Source organism: Prionailurus viverrinus, chromosome B2, assembly GCF_022837055.1.
Source record: "Prionailurus viverrinus isolate Anna chromosome B2, UM_Priviv_1.0, whole genome shotgun sequence".
Classification (NCBI taxonomy): Eukaryota; Metazoa; Chordata; class Mammalia; order Carnivora; family Felidae; genus Prionailurus; species Prionailurus viverrinus.
The window spans coordinates 74,104,076-74,119,915 of record NC_062565.1 but is presented as its reverse complement, the minus strand read 5'-3'; the positions used below and the strand labels follow the sequence as shown (position 1 = coordinate 74,119,915).

Genomic DNA, 15,840 nt, shown 5'->3' with positions numbered 1-15,840 from the left:
TGGAAACCAGGTAGCAGAGACAGTGGAGTTCAAACATGAATTTTGAGATTAAATTTGTTACCCTTTTGTTACTGAAGAAATAATAGTAATGAAAGCTGCTATTTGTTGAACGCCTGTTTATTGAACTGCCAGGTACAGTGCTTAGTAGTTTCATTTATCATTACAGTAACCTTGTGAGGTTGGTGACATTGTCTCCATTTTCAAATGAAGAAATGAGAGATTATGTAATTTTTAGAGTTACATAACTGGTAACAGCTGGCATTGCTATATTTGAATCCAAATATGTAAGACGCTAAGAAACATTAGCTCTTAGTCACTTCCTTATTTATGTTGTTAGTATTCTGTATGTTTCTCCATATATTTTAGTATGCTACCATTTTTGCATTTGATATTTCTTTTTTTTCCATTAAAATGTTTATATATAGTAACAGGGAATTTTCTTCTGTTATACCTTAATTCTTTGTGTAGTGTGTGAGGTATTTGCTGGTAAGTAGTTCTTTTCAGGTATTATGAATGCACTGAAAATGCAAAGGTGGAAAAATTTTAGAGCCTCAAAAGAATGAAATTAACTACAAGTGACTATTTTGCCATATAGCTTATTTTCCAGTTTTCACATTTTAAACACTTCAGGCCTTTGCGCCTTTTTCTTTATGTTAACTAACTACAAAATGCTTTGCTTTTGACACCAACACTTTAAGGTGGGATGTTAGAAAGCCTATATCAAATTATAAAACATGCAGACCAGTAGAAACAGAACTAGAACTAGAAGGGACTAGAAGTACTCTAATTCTTTACTGTCATCTCCAGATGGGGAAGTCAGAATAGCGAAGAACCAGTTAGATTTAGGACTTCTTATTCTTAGTGTGTGGTTTGAAATGGGAGTGGAAAGTGCAGATTGGCGATGTTTTGTACCTGTCTATGGTGCACAGTTTTCCCTACACGTATAGTAAACTCATATGTGTCTCTCTAACTTTCTTATAACTGTTTTTCTTTGTCATTCAAAGTGTATATTTAAAAAATTAAAATGAATAAAAGTATTTTGGAGAATTTGTTTTATTTTTAAAATTTATTCAGTTTATTTAAAACAAGAAAAAGCAAACTGGTTCATCCATTTCTGTCCCTGCCCCCCCACCCCCCCAACCCCCCCAGATTCCGTAACTACCAATTTGTTCTCTATCTGTGAGCTTCTTTTTGTTTTAAGATAACCACACATGAAAGAGTCATGCTATTTACTTTTCTCTGACTTATTTCACTTAGCATAATGCCTTTGAGGTCCATTCATGTTGTTGCAAATGGCAAGATTTCATCCTTTTTAATGAATGACTCAGTAATATTTCAGTGTGTGTGTGTGTGTGTGTGTGTGTGTGTGTGTGTGTGTGTAACTTCTTTATCCATTTATCCATTGATGGATGCTTAGGTTGTTTCCTTATCTTGACTATGCAGTGAACATAGGGGTACATATATCTTTTCAAGTTCGTGTTTTTGTTTTCTTTGCATAAATAGCCAGAAGTGGATTTGCTGGATCATATGGTAGTTCTATTTTTAATTTTGGGGGGAACCTCCATACTATTTTCCATAGTGGTTGTATCAATTTATATTTCTACCTATAGTGTACAGGGGTTCCTTTTTCTCCACATCCTTGGCAATACTGGTTATTTCTTATCTTTTTGATAGTAGCCATTCTAGCAGGAGTGAAGTGATATTTTATTATGGTTTTGATTTGCATTTCCCTGATGATTAGCAATATTGAGCAATTTTTCATGTACCTGTTGGGCATCTGTATGTCTTTGGAAAATTGTTTAGATCTTTTGCTCATTTTTTAAATCCGATGGTTTGGTTTTTTGCTCTTGAATTGTATGAATTCTTTGGATATTTATATAAATTATAGCTCTTTATCAGATATCTGATTTTTTTTAAGTTTATTTAGTTTTTTTGAGAGAGTGAACAGTGTAGGGGCAGAGAGAAAGAGGGAGACGGAGAATCCCAAGCAGGCTCTGCACTAACAGAGATGTGGGGCTTGAACTCATGAACTTTGAGATCATGACCTGAGCTGAACCCAAGAGACAGACAGTTAATCAGCTGAGCCACCCAGATGCCCCTCTGATGTATGATTTCCAAAAATTTTTCTCCCATAAAGTAGGTTGCTTTTTCATTTTGTTTATGGTTTTGTTTATGGTTTTGCCGTGCAGAAGCTTTTTGATTTGATGTGGTCCCACTTGTTGATTTTTTTGCTTTTGTTGCTTTTGGTGTCAGATTAAAATAATCCTCTCCAAGACCTATGTCAGAGAGTGTATTGCCTGTGTTTTCTTCTAGGAGTTTTATGGTTTCAGCTCTTACATTTAAGTCTTTAATGCATTTGAGTTAATTTTGGGGTATGGTTTAAGATAGGGGTCCAGTTCCCAGCACCATTTGTTGAAGAGACTCCTCTTGCCATCGTATATTCTTGGTTCCTTGTTGTAAGTTAATTGACCATTTATGCGTGGGCTTATTTCTGGCCTACTTTGTTCCACTGATGCATGTGATTCTTTGTATGCCAGTGTCATGCTGCTTTAATTACTACAGTTTTGTAATATAGTTTGAAATCAGGGGACATGATGCTTTCAGGTTTGTTCTTTCTCTCTTGCTTTGGCTATTTGGGGTCTTTTGTGATTCCATACAAATTTTAGGATTGTTTGTTCTATTAAGTATTTTTGATAGTTTGATACCTTGGAGAAGAGAATGTACATAGAATTTCTATTATAAAATCTTTAAAATATAGCCATTATGAAATGGATTGATTAGTTACTTATAATCCAGAGATTTAAAAAAAAATCCAGAGGACAAAAATACTGAAAAAAAAAATTAGGAGATGATTAAAAGATGATGGAGAAATGTTGATTGTAAAGTAGTCCACTCTAGGTATAAAATTTCTAATATATCAGTAGTTTTCTAACATGAAGTAAAGAAACTGAAGAATAGTAGTTTGTCAGATAGTTTACAAATAGTATTTCATTTCTCCAGATCTGAATGGGGCAAAGCAGACAGGGTAGCATATTGGAAAAAAAGGAAGCTAGAGGCTCTTATATGGTGGCTGAGTTTTTTTTTGTTTTTTGTTTTTTGTATTTTCTATATCCTCTCTAATCAATATATTAGCATTTATGTATATTTTTAGATGTTTATTTTTGAATAGCTTTTCATGCACATGGTGAAGCGTTTAAAAGTGGTTTCTAGTAAAATGCAGGTAAAGTCTGCCTTCCATTTGTGACTCCAACCATTGGTGCCCTTCTGCAGAGGAACCATTCTTTTGTGTATTCTTCTAGACTTCTTCCATGCATTTTCAGGCATGAACATGTAAATACATATACATCTTTTCCACAAATGATATTACATATACTTCACATTTTAAAAAACATTTTGAAGTATATATTGCAGATTATTTCGTATCAGTAAATATATAGCTACTTTGTTTTTTTTTCATACATAAATACTATTCTGTTGCATGGACATAACCTAATTACTTCTAACTAGGTTTTTTTCCACACTTTACTATTTCAAACAGTGACTCAGTGAATAATCCTATACTTATGCCATTTCACACATGGATATATTTTTCTAAGATAAATTCCTAGAAGTAAAATTGCTTGGGTTAGAAAAAAGTGTACACTTTACATTTTCATAAATACTAGTAAATTGCTCTCCAAAGAGATTGTATAAGTTTATATTCTCACTGGTAATGGGGTAGGGAACCTATTTTCTTACAATCCTGTCAGTACATAGTAATACCAACCTTTACTATTCTGATAGATAGAAAATGGTATCTCATAGTTTTTTTTTTTTTCCTTAAGTTTTTATTTTAATTCCAGTTAACATACACTGGTATATTAGTTACAGGTATACAAATAGTTATTCAACAATTCTGTGACTCACCCTGTGCTCATCACTGACAAATGCACTCCTTAATCCCATCACCTGTTTAACCCAACCCCCCATTACCATCAATTTATTCTCCGTGATTAACTCTGTTATCTTGATTTGTCTCTCTCCCCACCTTTGTTCATTTGTTTTGTTTCTTAAATTCCACATATGAGGGAAATCATATAGTATTTGTCTTTTTCTGACTTACTTATTTCACGTAGTATTATACTATGTAGATCCATCCATGTTGCATGGTATCTCAGTTTAGTTTCAATTTGCATTTTTTTTTTTTTTTTTTTTTTTTTTTAGTGAGATGAGTCTCATTTTTAAAATCTGTCTAAATTTCCTGGTTTTTGGGGCACCTGGATGGCTCAGTCGGTTGAGTGTCCAACTTCGGCTCGGGTCATGATCTCACGGTCTGTGAGTTTGAGCCCTGCATCAGCCTCTGTGCTGACAGCTCAGAGCCTGGATCCTGTTTCAGATTCTGTGTCTCTCTCTCTCTGCCCCTCCTCTGCTCATGCTCTGTCTCTCTCTCTCTGTCAAAAGTAAATAAACATTAAAAAAAAATTTTTTTTTAATAAAATAAATTTCCTGTTTTTTCTTTTTTTGGAGTAATGTTATATTCTTTGAGGTTTTTTCTCCTTATTTTAATGTAGGTTTTAAACTGATTAAATGTATTAATCTTTTATACCTTTTGAATTTCAGATCATAGGTAGAAAGGACTTTTGGTTGTTTGAAATTATAAAAAAGAGTCACCCATGCTCTTCTAGTGCTTTTATGGTATTTATATGTTTGTCTTTGACTCATCTGGAATTTATATTGGTGTAAGGTATAAAGTAAGTATGTAAAGTTTTTTTTTTTTTTTCCAGGTTGATACCTAGTTGTTTTGATACCTGATGTTTAATTATTATCTCCTCTTATAGTAGAGACTTTCTAGGCAGAGAGAACATTATCACAGTGCCTGGCTCTTAGTAAAAACCAAATGATGAGAGAGTTGTGCTGGTGGTAGTAATGAAATAATTTTAGGGGGTAAAGGTTGAGATGGGATTGCTATAAAAGAGGGTAAATTTAAGTGTGTTTATAGCTTGTGGGGACATAGCTAATAAGAGTGTAAAAATATAAGGGAGAAGGAATGAAGCTTTTGGAAGCAAAAAGAGGTAGACTCCAGAATACAGATACAGAGGTTAACCTTAAACAGGAGACTGGATTAAAGGAGGAGAGAATGATTAGTATAGTTCTAGAATACTGTGGATGTGAAGGTGAAAAGTTGATAGACTTTTATTTTTTTTGAAATAGGAATTAGGGGCACTTAAATATGGAGGTGGCTGTAAAGTACTTGAGGAGAGCAAGAGGTAGATTTTGTATTTTTTACTTTTTCTTTCCCTTTTTTTTTATAGGTCACCCTTGCAATTATGGATATTTAAAAGGACCAGACAGTGTGGAGGGGGGAGTTCCCCTCCTCACTCCCCCTTGGTGCTTGACTCCAGGAATAATTTATAAACTGTGGAAAGTTTTTTTTTTTTAATAAAGAACTTGTATTTGATATAAACTTTATAGAGCTATTTATAATTTTTTGATTAAAGTGCAAAAATAAATTGTATAAAGGTATATAGTTTTATACTACTACCGTGAGGGTTTAAATTATAATCCTAAAAGGTCATTTATTCTCTATAAATCTTTCTGAATAGCACCGTTTTGTCTTGGCTTTTTCATTTTTAAAAATTAGTCTTAACGGACTATCTTGAACTAAAATTAAGCAGTCTAAAAACAATTAGGATGAATTCTTCCATCCCTGACTGTACATCAAAGTGTCGATCCCTGAAACATGCTTTGGATGTCCTTTCTGTGGTAACAAAGGGGAATGAAAACCAGATAAAGGCCTTTCTCTCCAGTTATTGTTACAATGCTGCAACTATCAAAGATGCCTTTGGCAGAAACGCTCTCCACCTTGTTTCCTCCTGTGGAAAGAAAGGAGTATTAGATTGGCTTATTGAAAAAGGAGTGGATCTGCTGGTGAAAGACAAGGAATCAGGATGGACAGCTTTGCACAGAAGCATTTTTTATGGACATATTGATTGTGTTTGGTCTCTGTTGAAGGTAAGTGTCATTTGTTTATTTAAAACTATTTCGTCCGGCATATGTTTTTCTTAGTCTTTTTCAAAGACTCCACTTACTTTCCAAAGATTTGAGTTTGTTCTTATCAATTGTTTGGTATTTTTTTCTATTGTAACTACTTCTCTTTAGAATTCAAATCCCATATATATTTTTACTTAAACTTTTTGTGATGTAGAATTTTAAATATATACCAAAGTTTACAATATATAATAGACTGTTGGCTAGTTTTGTGTTCTATATGTCCCCACTGACTTTGTTTATCTCATACTATTTTGAAATCCCACACATTTTATCATTTAATCAGTATTATGTATCTTTTAGTATTCTTAAGAAATACGCTTTTTATGTAACTATTATTAGCTACTTTAAAAGGGTACTAGTTATTGAAATATAACATTTAGGGACTGTTTTTGGGTAGTATGTTTGTTTCTTGTTTGGCTAAGATAAAATTAGTTGTGAAAACATTAATGATTAGAATCAGCTTAATTTATTTGAAATTTCCCATCAAGTAGATTAAATTTAGGTGTGTTGTACTCCATAGCCAAACAATGAAGTGTTTTGAGATATACCTCAATGTCATTTCACTAATGAATGCACATGAAAAACTCAAAATCAGACATCATGATATTAAAATTGAAAAATTTCTTTTGTATAGGCATTTTGTCATGTTTGTAGAGGACACAGAGAAAAACAAAACACTTCCTATCCTCAGGGAACTTTTGGTCACATTAGGGAGCTTAGCTTAAGGGTCTTCATCTATTTTTGATTTTTAAAAATGTTTGCTAATTTAATTCCTCTTACTATGTAAAATGTTTGAATATTGGTTTAATTCCCTTACTTTAATCTTATTTTATATAGGAAGCTAGTTGGTATGAGTTAAAGCATTTTATCAGCTCTACTTTTACCCTTTCCCACCTCTAAAACCTCAGCTGTTTTCAAGTATCTGCTAGAAAGCTGGATTACCGCTAGTCTCATCAAGGTTGAGGGGGTCCTTGGATTTTCTGTTATCATAGGGGTTGTTATTCAGGTGTCAGGATTTGGGGCTTCAGTTTGAAATAGCGTCTGGTTTGAATTTTGGGCCTTCCTTCTCTTTGGGGCTTCATTTTCCTTTAGAAATCCTTAATCATTCTTTTCTCCTTGGCTAAGAGAAGCCAGGAAATTGTGCCTTGGGCCTCCTTGCCCTTGGCTTGACTGTCTTTTGTTATCAGAGCCCTATTGATCAATGATAGGTATCTAACAGTGGATGTGTTCCACTGATAAAATTTTCCCACAGAAATCTTTCCTATCCTTTTAGTATTCAGGTCTCAACATATCATGCTATCTGCATTTTGATTTTTAGCATATTCTTCTGTCCTTTGACCTTTCAATGTTGTTTAATTGGAAGAGCTGCAGTTATAGGAGTGTTCATGTCAGTTCTACTTCTGGTCAACTATAGCCCTTAGGATATTATGGTTGTCAGAAAGAGACCATACACAAATATACATTTAAAATAAATTGCATTGATTAAAAACTTTATAGTTGTAAGATTTTTTAATTGCCAAAATAAATTGTACAGTAAATATAAACCCATACTTTCAGTTCCTGTTTGCCAACAACAACAACAACCACCTCAGTAGAAACCTCTTGTCTATCAAAAGCTGGAGTAGAGACAGCGAATTTTATGCATATCTTCTTTGGTTCCTTGATTCTATGACAAGATGTGTGCCTGGCAAAGACTGTTTATGCTTGTAGGGTCTTGCTGTATCTGTTGTTGCTATACCATTCTTTCATACTGGTGGTTTATTTATGGTACTTTTCTGGAAAAACTTTAATTTTTTCTATTTGTAAATAGAAGAACTAAATCATAGGATTTAGTGGATTAAATGCTATACTATTTATAGAGTATTTGGAACAATTTTTTTTTTTTTTTTGAGTGCCTGATGAGTGCCAGGCATTAATCTAGGTTCTAGGGATGTGTAATGAACACAACAGACAGAATCCTTTTTTTTTTTTGTTTGAGTTTTTATTTTAGTAGAAGGAGATAGACCAAAACCAAATAATTAAATAAACAAATGGGACAATAAGTGTTGGTGTATTAGATATCTTATTTCATGGAAACAGAAACCAACTACGGTTACCTAAGTAAAAGATATTTTATTAGAAGGGATATCAGATACCTCACAGAATAGACCAGTCATGAACCAGAACAATAAAATTCACTGTCAAATTATAAGCAAGACAAATCTCCTTAAACTCAAATAGAATGGTTATAAACTAAATAGAACTGATATGAAGTACCTTCCCACCTCCCTCCTCCAGGATAATTAGGTAGCAGGACCAGTTTATTAAAATTATTCTAGTTTCTGATGTTAAAACCATGTCCTTTGAATATAAGAGAATGCTTATTTTTCTGTTTTTTCTAGTATGAGGACTAGAGCCCAGTTTATCTAAACGTACTTCCAAAGCTTTAAAGAATAGGCTTGAAAGAAGGAGAGAAGAGTATATCTCAATTTACCCCACTGGAAATTATAATCTCAAGATAGTCTTTTGATCCTCCCTTTTTTGGCAGTATATGGGCAGCAATAGTGAGAGAGCCATATTAAACTCATTCAACTTAGCTCATAACTAAGTTGGAAAACTAAGTTTGGAAAAATTGGTGTATCAGATACTTTTGCTGAACCACTTCATGTCATTTTGGCCTCACCTTTGTGTATAGGCTTCTAGCAGCTTTGTGTAGGTGTAAATCTGCACCTTGTTTCTAGCATCTAATGCATGCCCCTTATTTTATGCCCCAGAGCTTGGCATTCATGCATAACCGACCAAAAATACAGGAGAGTTAAATCCCCTTTAGAGCAACTGTTTGCTAATGAAGGCAAACACTTAGCCCTTTTATTCTTTGACTGGAGAATTATTCAGTGATATATTGTATAAGGTTTCCGGAATGCCCTGGTAGGATCATTCACAAGGCTCCTTAGCAGTGGCCTACTTGATAACACATTTTTGTATTGGTTTTTCCTCCTTTTATCTACTTTCCTAGCCCCTCAGTTTCTAGGATCTTTTCCCAAGGAAATTATCTGCATGCCAGTCTTTATCATATGCTTTGTTTTTGAGGAAGACAGTCAAAACAGTTCTCTGTATTTGCAGACAGGTATCTCAGTAGTGTTACCAATGGTTTCTAGTGGAATAGCTATATAAAGCGCATCTGCTCCTTGTTGTAGATATTCTCAACAAATGCTCAGGCTTATAAGCCTGGTATATACTTAGATGATATTTAACAAACTAATGAATCTACCTATTCTTTTGGAGGCATGATCTGTATTTTATTTTTAAACAATTTTTTTTTGAGAGACAGATAGAGTGTGTATATGTATGTGACCTGGGGAGGGACAGGGGAAGAGAGAGAGAGAATCTTAAGCAGGCTCCATGCCCAGCGTGGAGCCCAGTGTGGAGCTTGATCTTGCTATGGTGAGATCATGACCAGAACCAAAATCAAGAGTTGGATGCTTAATCAACTGAGCCACCAGGAGCCCAAGAGTTGATCTTTAAATAAGTAGGATAGACTACACACTGGTCCTACAACCTTTAGAATTTAAGATGAGCATATTAGAAAATATGAGTCCCATATCTAGGGAGCTCTAATAAGTAAGTAAATAAATAAATAAATAAATGTAGTCTTATGCAATTGGAGCTACTTAGAATGATACAAATGTATGTAGTCTTACTAAGATCTAGTTGGTATGTATAATGTTTAGGAAAATTTATAAAACTGGCAAAATAAACTTTCTAGGGATCTCAGTTTCTGGGATCCCATTTGTTAAATTCTTAGCTTGGAGTACCCTATCTTGGAACTTACCTTTGTTACTCTTAAAAGGTCAAGCTCAGGTCTTCTCATATGGATTAATTATATCTAATTAAAAAAAAATGCTAGGTAACATATAACTTTAAATTTATTAAGATCTTAGATCATTTCTGATTTAAATTTTTTTTTTTTTTTTTACTGGTTAGCTCATAGCTCATTTTAGTCTTTTTTGCTCATTGACAGTCCTTATGTAATCAAGTATTATAACCATCTAGAACACAATGAATTTAAATTTTTTTTTTTCAACATTTATTTATTTTTGGGACAGAGAGAGACAGAGCATGAACAGGGAGGGGCAGAGAGAGAGGGAGACACAGAATCGGAAACAAGCTCCAGGCTCTGAGCCATCAGCCCAGAGCCTGACGCGGGACTCGAACTCACAGACCGCGAGATCATGACCTGGCTGAAGTCGGACGCTTAACCGACTGCGCCACCCAGGCGCCCCTAGAACACAATGAATTTAGAATTGGTTTTAGTGTTTTAGGAATCCATTGTTTCAAGGTAAGAGGAGATTCCTCTTTCTTAAGTAACCTAAAACAGAGTGTTCCAACATATTACACTTAGAGTTTAATAACTTCATAGTTCATCTCTGCCTGTAACTACCCAGGTGAACTGTGTGTACAGATGGGCTGTGATGGCTTGCACCAGTTAAAATAAGGATAAGTCTAATAGTTGAATGTTTTATTAAACTATCAACAAATAGTAATAGTTGTTTTTGAAAATAATGTTTTATATTTTAAAAACTACAGTTAAATAACAATAATATGAATCGAACCTTGCTTTCTATCCCTCCTGCCCCCTTGCACCATATTTTAGAAGAGACAAAAGTATGGTGATAGGGGTAGGGGTGTGCTAACTGCTTTAAATGTTCTATTTCGTGTTGGATTTTGAACTGTGAAGACACAAATTAAAGATTAGTTTAAATTCATCCTTAAAACATATACACACACATCCTCAGATTTTTTTTAAGATACCATTAATTATATGTGATTTAGAGAAGCCACAATTAAATGATACTAAGATGAAAACCTATATCACACAAATAGAAATATAAATAGAGGAATATAAATAGAAATATAAAAATAAAGGAATATAGTTGTCTTAAATGTAAATACTTGGTATAATAACATTCAAGGCAAAAAGAGATGGGGCCAAGGTGATCACATTATATAAATAGTAAATTCTAATAGAATGGTTGTTCTGTCATTGCCTTGAAATCTTTATAACCCTTAACTGGACTAGACATGGAACATGGCTCTTTAAATACATAATGTGTATGTGTACATGGACAGGCACAGACAGAGAGACCAGAGCTAGGGCATTCTAGGCAACCAGACTTGCCTTACTGTGTTAAACTTTCACATCTAGTTCATTTTGATTTTAAATGTTACTTATTTTATTTCTTAATGTTTTCTGGTTCTTTTATATAAGAATTAGATATCTTATTTTTCTTAGTTCTCTTCTGTGTGTGCGAAAAATGTGGGTGGGCATAGGAGGTAACGTATTTATATATATTTGTTTTCTATTTTTTTTTTTTTTTTTTAGCATGGTGTTAGTCTGTATATTCAAGACAAAGAAGGCTTGTCAGCTTTGGATCTTGTAATGAAGGATAGACCAACTCATGTAGTATTCAAAACTACTGGTAAGAAAATTCCGCAAATATATCCCATTAAGGTATAGCTTAGAAAATTTTAATGAAACTTTGTTCTTATTAAAATACCTGAGAAGGGGCACCTGGGTGGCTCAGTCGGTTAAGCTTCGGGCTTCGGCTCAGGTCATGATCTCACGGTTCGTGGGTTTGAGCCCTGTGTCGGCTCTGTGCTGACAGCTCGGAGCCTGGAGCCTACTTCGGATTCTGTGTCTCCCTCTCTCTCTGCCCCTCCCCAGCTCATTCTCTGTCTCTCTGTCTCTCTCTCTCTCTCTCTTTCAAGAATAAATAAACGTTAAAAAAAAAAATACCTGAGAAAATTTGTGTGTGGATATCTGCAAGGAATTTTTACTTTGGTAAAAATACTTTTGGTGTATATTGGTTGATAATTTTAGGGTTTTATTCAGAACACTGATTGATTTTGCATTTTCAATTTCAGTTTATACTGTGTTAGAGTAAGAACACAGCCTAAGTAGGAAGACGGTTGGAATTGTAACTACTGTAATTAATGTGCATCCAGAAAGTAACATCAGTACTGGAGGTAGCGAGGGAAAGGATGTGATTCTTCTACCCTCACATCCTTCTGATTTCACTTATTTCTCCAATTTGTTTGCTTTTCAACTTTGGAAATGGAAATTGGTGGAAAAGGAGAAGAGTTTTAAATGGAACCGCTCCATAATTTGCATTTAACTAGTGAACAAGCAAGGACACGTTCTTCATTTTTATTTCTACCTTGGGTACTATATTGCAGGTTACAGTTATAGATCTAGTTGAAAAATTTATACGCCTTCCAAAATAAAAAGACTTAAAACTTAGCTGTGATTTTTATCCCAGTTTAATGGGTATTACCCTGATCACTAGTGTGATTTTGCATCTATCAAGAGTAAACTATTAAAAGTTAATGTTTCTGTAGGAACAGTAACTAATATCACATTTGCTTCATCTAGAACCTTTATATTGTATATTATATATAATGTAATAAACATCCTATATTTAAATAACTATAGGTATTATTTTCATGGCAACTAAATGGATATGGCAGGTGATATTTTACTCATTTGGCAGTTTAACTGCTAATGAAACAAGGAACAAATGTTAGATTCCTAACATTGATACAGGACTATGCTGATTTGGATTTTCTGTTTCTATTCCTAGAATTAGATAATGTGTTAATAGTTTCATAATGTAAGTGATAATGTTGGCAGCATCTTTCTAAATATGATGGTTAAATTAGTTCCTGTAAAGAGTCTCTGTTGAGGAAAACTGATTAGTAGAGTGTATCTATAGATTGAACTAAAACTGGTATTTGTTTTACATTTTAGATCCTACAGATGTCTACACTTGGGGAGATAATACAAATTTCACCCTGGGTCATGGAAGCCAGAATAGCAAACACCATCCAGAATTGGTGGATCTGTTCTCCAGGAGTGGGGTTTATATCAAGCAGGTAGTTTGAAGTATAATTTGAGTACTTTCAGAGATTAAAAAGAACTATTGTGTTTGATAGTTTATTTTTTTTTCATTTAGATTGTGTTAACTTTGTTGAAAGGATGATAACATTTTAATAAACAAATTGATCAATAGAACTTCACTAATTCTGTTTTAGATTTTGTTAGCTTTAATCCTACCTAGACTGTGATAAATACCATAAAACTATGAGATGTTTGTGCAAGCAGTGTTTGAAATTAGAAGGCACTATAGAGATATTACTTTAACTTTAAAAAGGTAGAGCTTCTGTTGACTTTCTAGCATTTGTTTCCATTTCACAAAAATTAAGAGTTCTTTACATTGTTTCTCAAGTGAATTTGTTATTGAAACTCATTGTTATTAGTTTTACGGGAGGGAACCTGAGTTCCTAAATATAAGTAATTATAAAATTTTAGTTAATATAATTGTGAAGGTTTGGTCTTTGGGCTTATTTCATTATGCTGAAGGATATCTTCCACTTCCATGGATTTTGCTACTGTTGACATAATCCTCTTTTTCTATAATGCAGTGTGTGTGTGTGTGTGTGTGTGTGTGTGTGTGTGTGTTCACCTGAGGTTGACTAGGTCCTCAGAATTCTTAAAATGCTATTCCACCCATTAGCAGCCACTGATGATTGATCACAATTAGGGCAGTTACAAAAGGTACCTCTTTTCCTTTTATGAATTAATATATGTAGTTTTCATGAGCTGAGAGTTTTCAGGAACAAGAATTTTTAAGCTAGTGAAGGAAGAAATGGTGGCATTAGGAAACCAGAGACTGACTACCTTCTGATCCTAAGATATATATGTTACAGAGGAAATGAGCATATTCCACTTGGTTAGGCTTATACATGAAACAGTACACTTATGGAGAAAGCAACACGTAAGGCAAGAAAGTGAGAATATTTTGTGAAGAGATTAAGGATTAAGGAATTTTATTTACCACAAAATGAGGGTTGAAGCAAGCATTATGGATAGGTTAGAGAGGAAGAAAAACAGTGTGAAGTACAATGAGAAAAGAGAAGACAAGTTTTACAGGAATATTTACTGAGCACCAGTTATATAGAGAATCCTATTAGCCACTGAAAGGGGCTGATACTGTATTGTAGAACCAACGGAATTAGCTGAGATTATTAATTTTAGCACAGTATATTCTAGAGAGTTAAGGTGAAAAGCTGTAATTAGTTATCTCCTTAAAAAAAAAAACTCAAGAGGTTTGGGGCACCTGGGTGACTCAGTTGGCTAAGCATCCAACGTCAGCTCAGGTCATGATCTCGCAGTCCATGAGTTTGAGCCCTGCATCGGACTCTGTGCTGACAGCTCAGAGCCTGGAGCCTGCTTCAGATTCTGTGTCTCCTTCTTCTCTCTGCCCCTCCCCTACTCACAGTCTGTCTCTCAATAACAAATAAATGTTAAAAAAAAATTAAAAAAAAAAAACAAAACTCAAGGTTTTGAGGCACCTGGGTGGCTCAATCGATTGAGCATCTGACTTAGGCTCAGGTCACGGACTCGTGGTTCATGAGTTCAAGCCCTGTGTCAGGCTCTGTGCTGACAGCTTGGACCCTGGAGTCTGCTTTGGATTCTGTGTCTTCCTCTCTCTCTGTCTCTCTGTTCCTCTCATGGTCACACACACACACACACACACACACACACTCTCTCTCTCTGCCTCTCTCTCTCTCTCTCTCTCTCACTCACTCTTTCAAAAATAAAGATTTAAAAAGAAATTCGGAGGTTTTAAAGTTGGAAGACTTATTAAACTCTGGTATTGGTTGTTGAATAGAAGTCAGAAATATAGAGTGACATTCTAAGATTGGAGATAAAATTGAACAAAATGTATTATTTCTGGCTTCAAAAATTTTTCCTTTACAAATGCTAAATTTGTATTACAAATTTGAATACAATTTTGGGTTTTTAGACTCTGTGGGTATTTGTGATACAGCTAAATGAGATAATGACTTTATACATAACTTACCATAAGTGTACATATTCACAGAATTTACTAAGTAGTTAAAGGATATGTGTAAGTAGAGCTTGCAGTTCAGCTTCTAATTTTCTTACTTTCCATAAGAGCTTGACTTTTTTCTAAGTCAATTTCTAATAATCCTAACATTTCTTTAATTCTTTAAAAAATTTTTTTTAATGTTTATTTTTGAGAGAGAGAGAGACAGCGCATGAACAGGGGAGGGGCAGAGAGAGAGGGAGACACAGAATCTGAAGCAGACTCCAGGCTCTGAGCTGTCAGCACAGAGCCCGATGCGGGGCTCAGACTCAAAAACTGCAAGATCATCACCTGAGCCGAAGTGGGATGCTTAACCAACTGAGCCACTTAGTCGCCCCTAAGATTTCTTTCTTAATCATTTTTTATATCCAAAGTTAGAAATATTTATAGATGGCCTAAGAAATGTAAATGCAAATGATTTTTAAAAGTAAGCAAACAGAATTTTTAAATACTCTATAAGGTAAAATAAATACACTGAATGTTAGATACATTGAAAAATAGTAAAGTGTGGCAGAAGGGTTAAGTATGTAGGTACCCAAACAGGCATACTTTGTTTTATTGCACTTTGCTTTATTGCACTTAACAGATACTGCATTTTTTACAAATTGAAGGTTTGTGGCAACCCTGCATTAAGTCTTTCGTTGCCATTTTTTTTCAATAGCGTTTCTTTACTTAATGTCTCCGTGTCACATTTTGGTAATTCAGTATTTTAAACTTTTTCCTTAGTATTACACAGACCATTGAAAAACTTAGGGGTTGGGGCACTTGACCCCTAATGCAATAAAAAATCTGTGCATAACTTCTAACTTCCCAAAAGCTTAGCTGCTGTTGACTTGGAGTCTTACTGAGAACATAGCACTACTTGTATGTTACATACATT

At 34.3% G+C, this 15,840-nt stretch overlaps 1 protein-coding gene across 4 annotated transcripts in view; it reads left to right on the top strand.

Moving 5' to 3' along the window:
- The window catches only part of IBTK (inhibitor of Bruton tyrosine kinase), a 91,485-nt gene that overhangs the window by 4,212 nt on the left and 71,433 nt on the right, over positions 1-15,840 (top strand). For all 4 annotated transcript variants that reach the window (XM_047858850.1, XM_047858848.1, XM_047858849.1 and 1 more), the window contains exons 2-4: positions 5,292-5,991; positions 11,393-11,489; positions 12,818-12,942. In XM_047858850.1, the coding sequence (XP_047714806.1) occupies positions 5,671-5,991; positions 11,393-11,489; positions 12,818-12,942 (543 nt within the window). In that variant the 5' untranslated portion in view covers positions 5,292-5,670. The remainder of the gene's footprint in view (positions 1-5,291; positions 5,992-11,392; positions 11,490-12,817; positions 12,943-15,840) is intronic.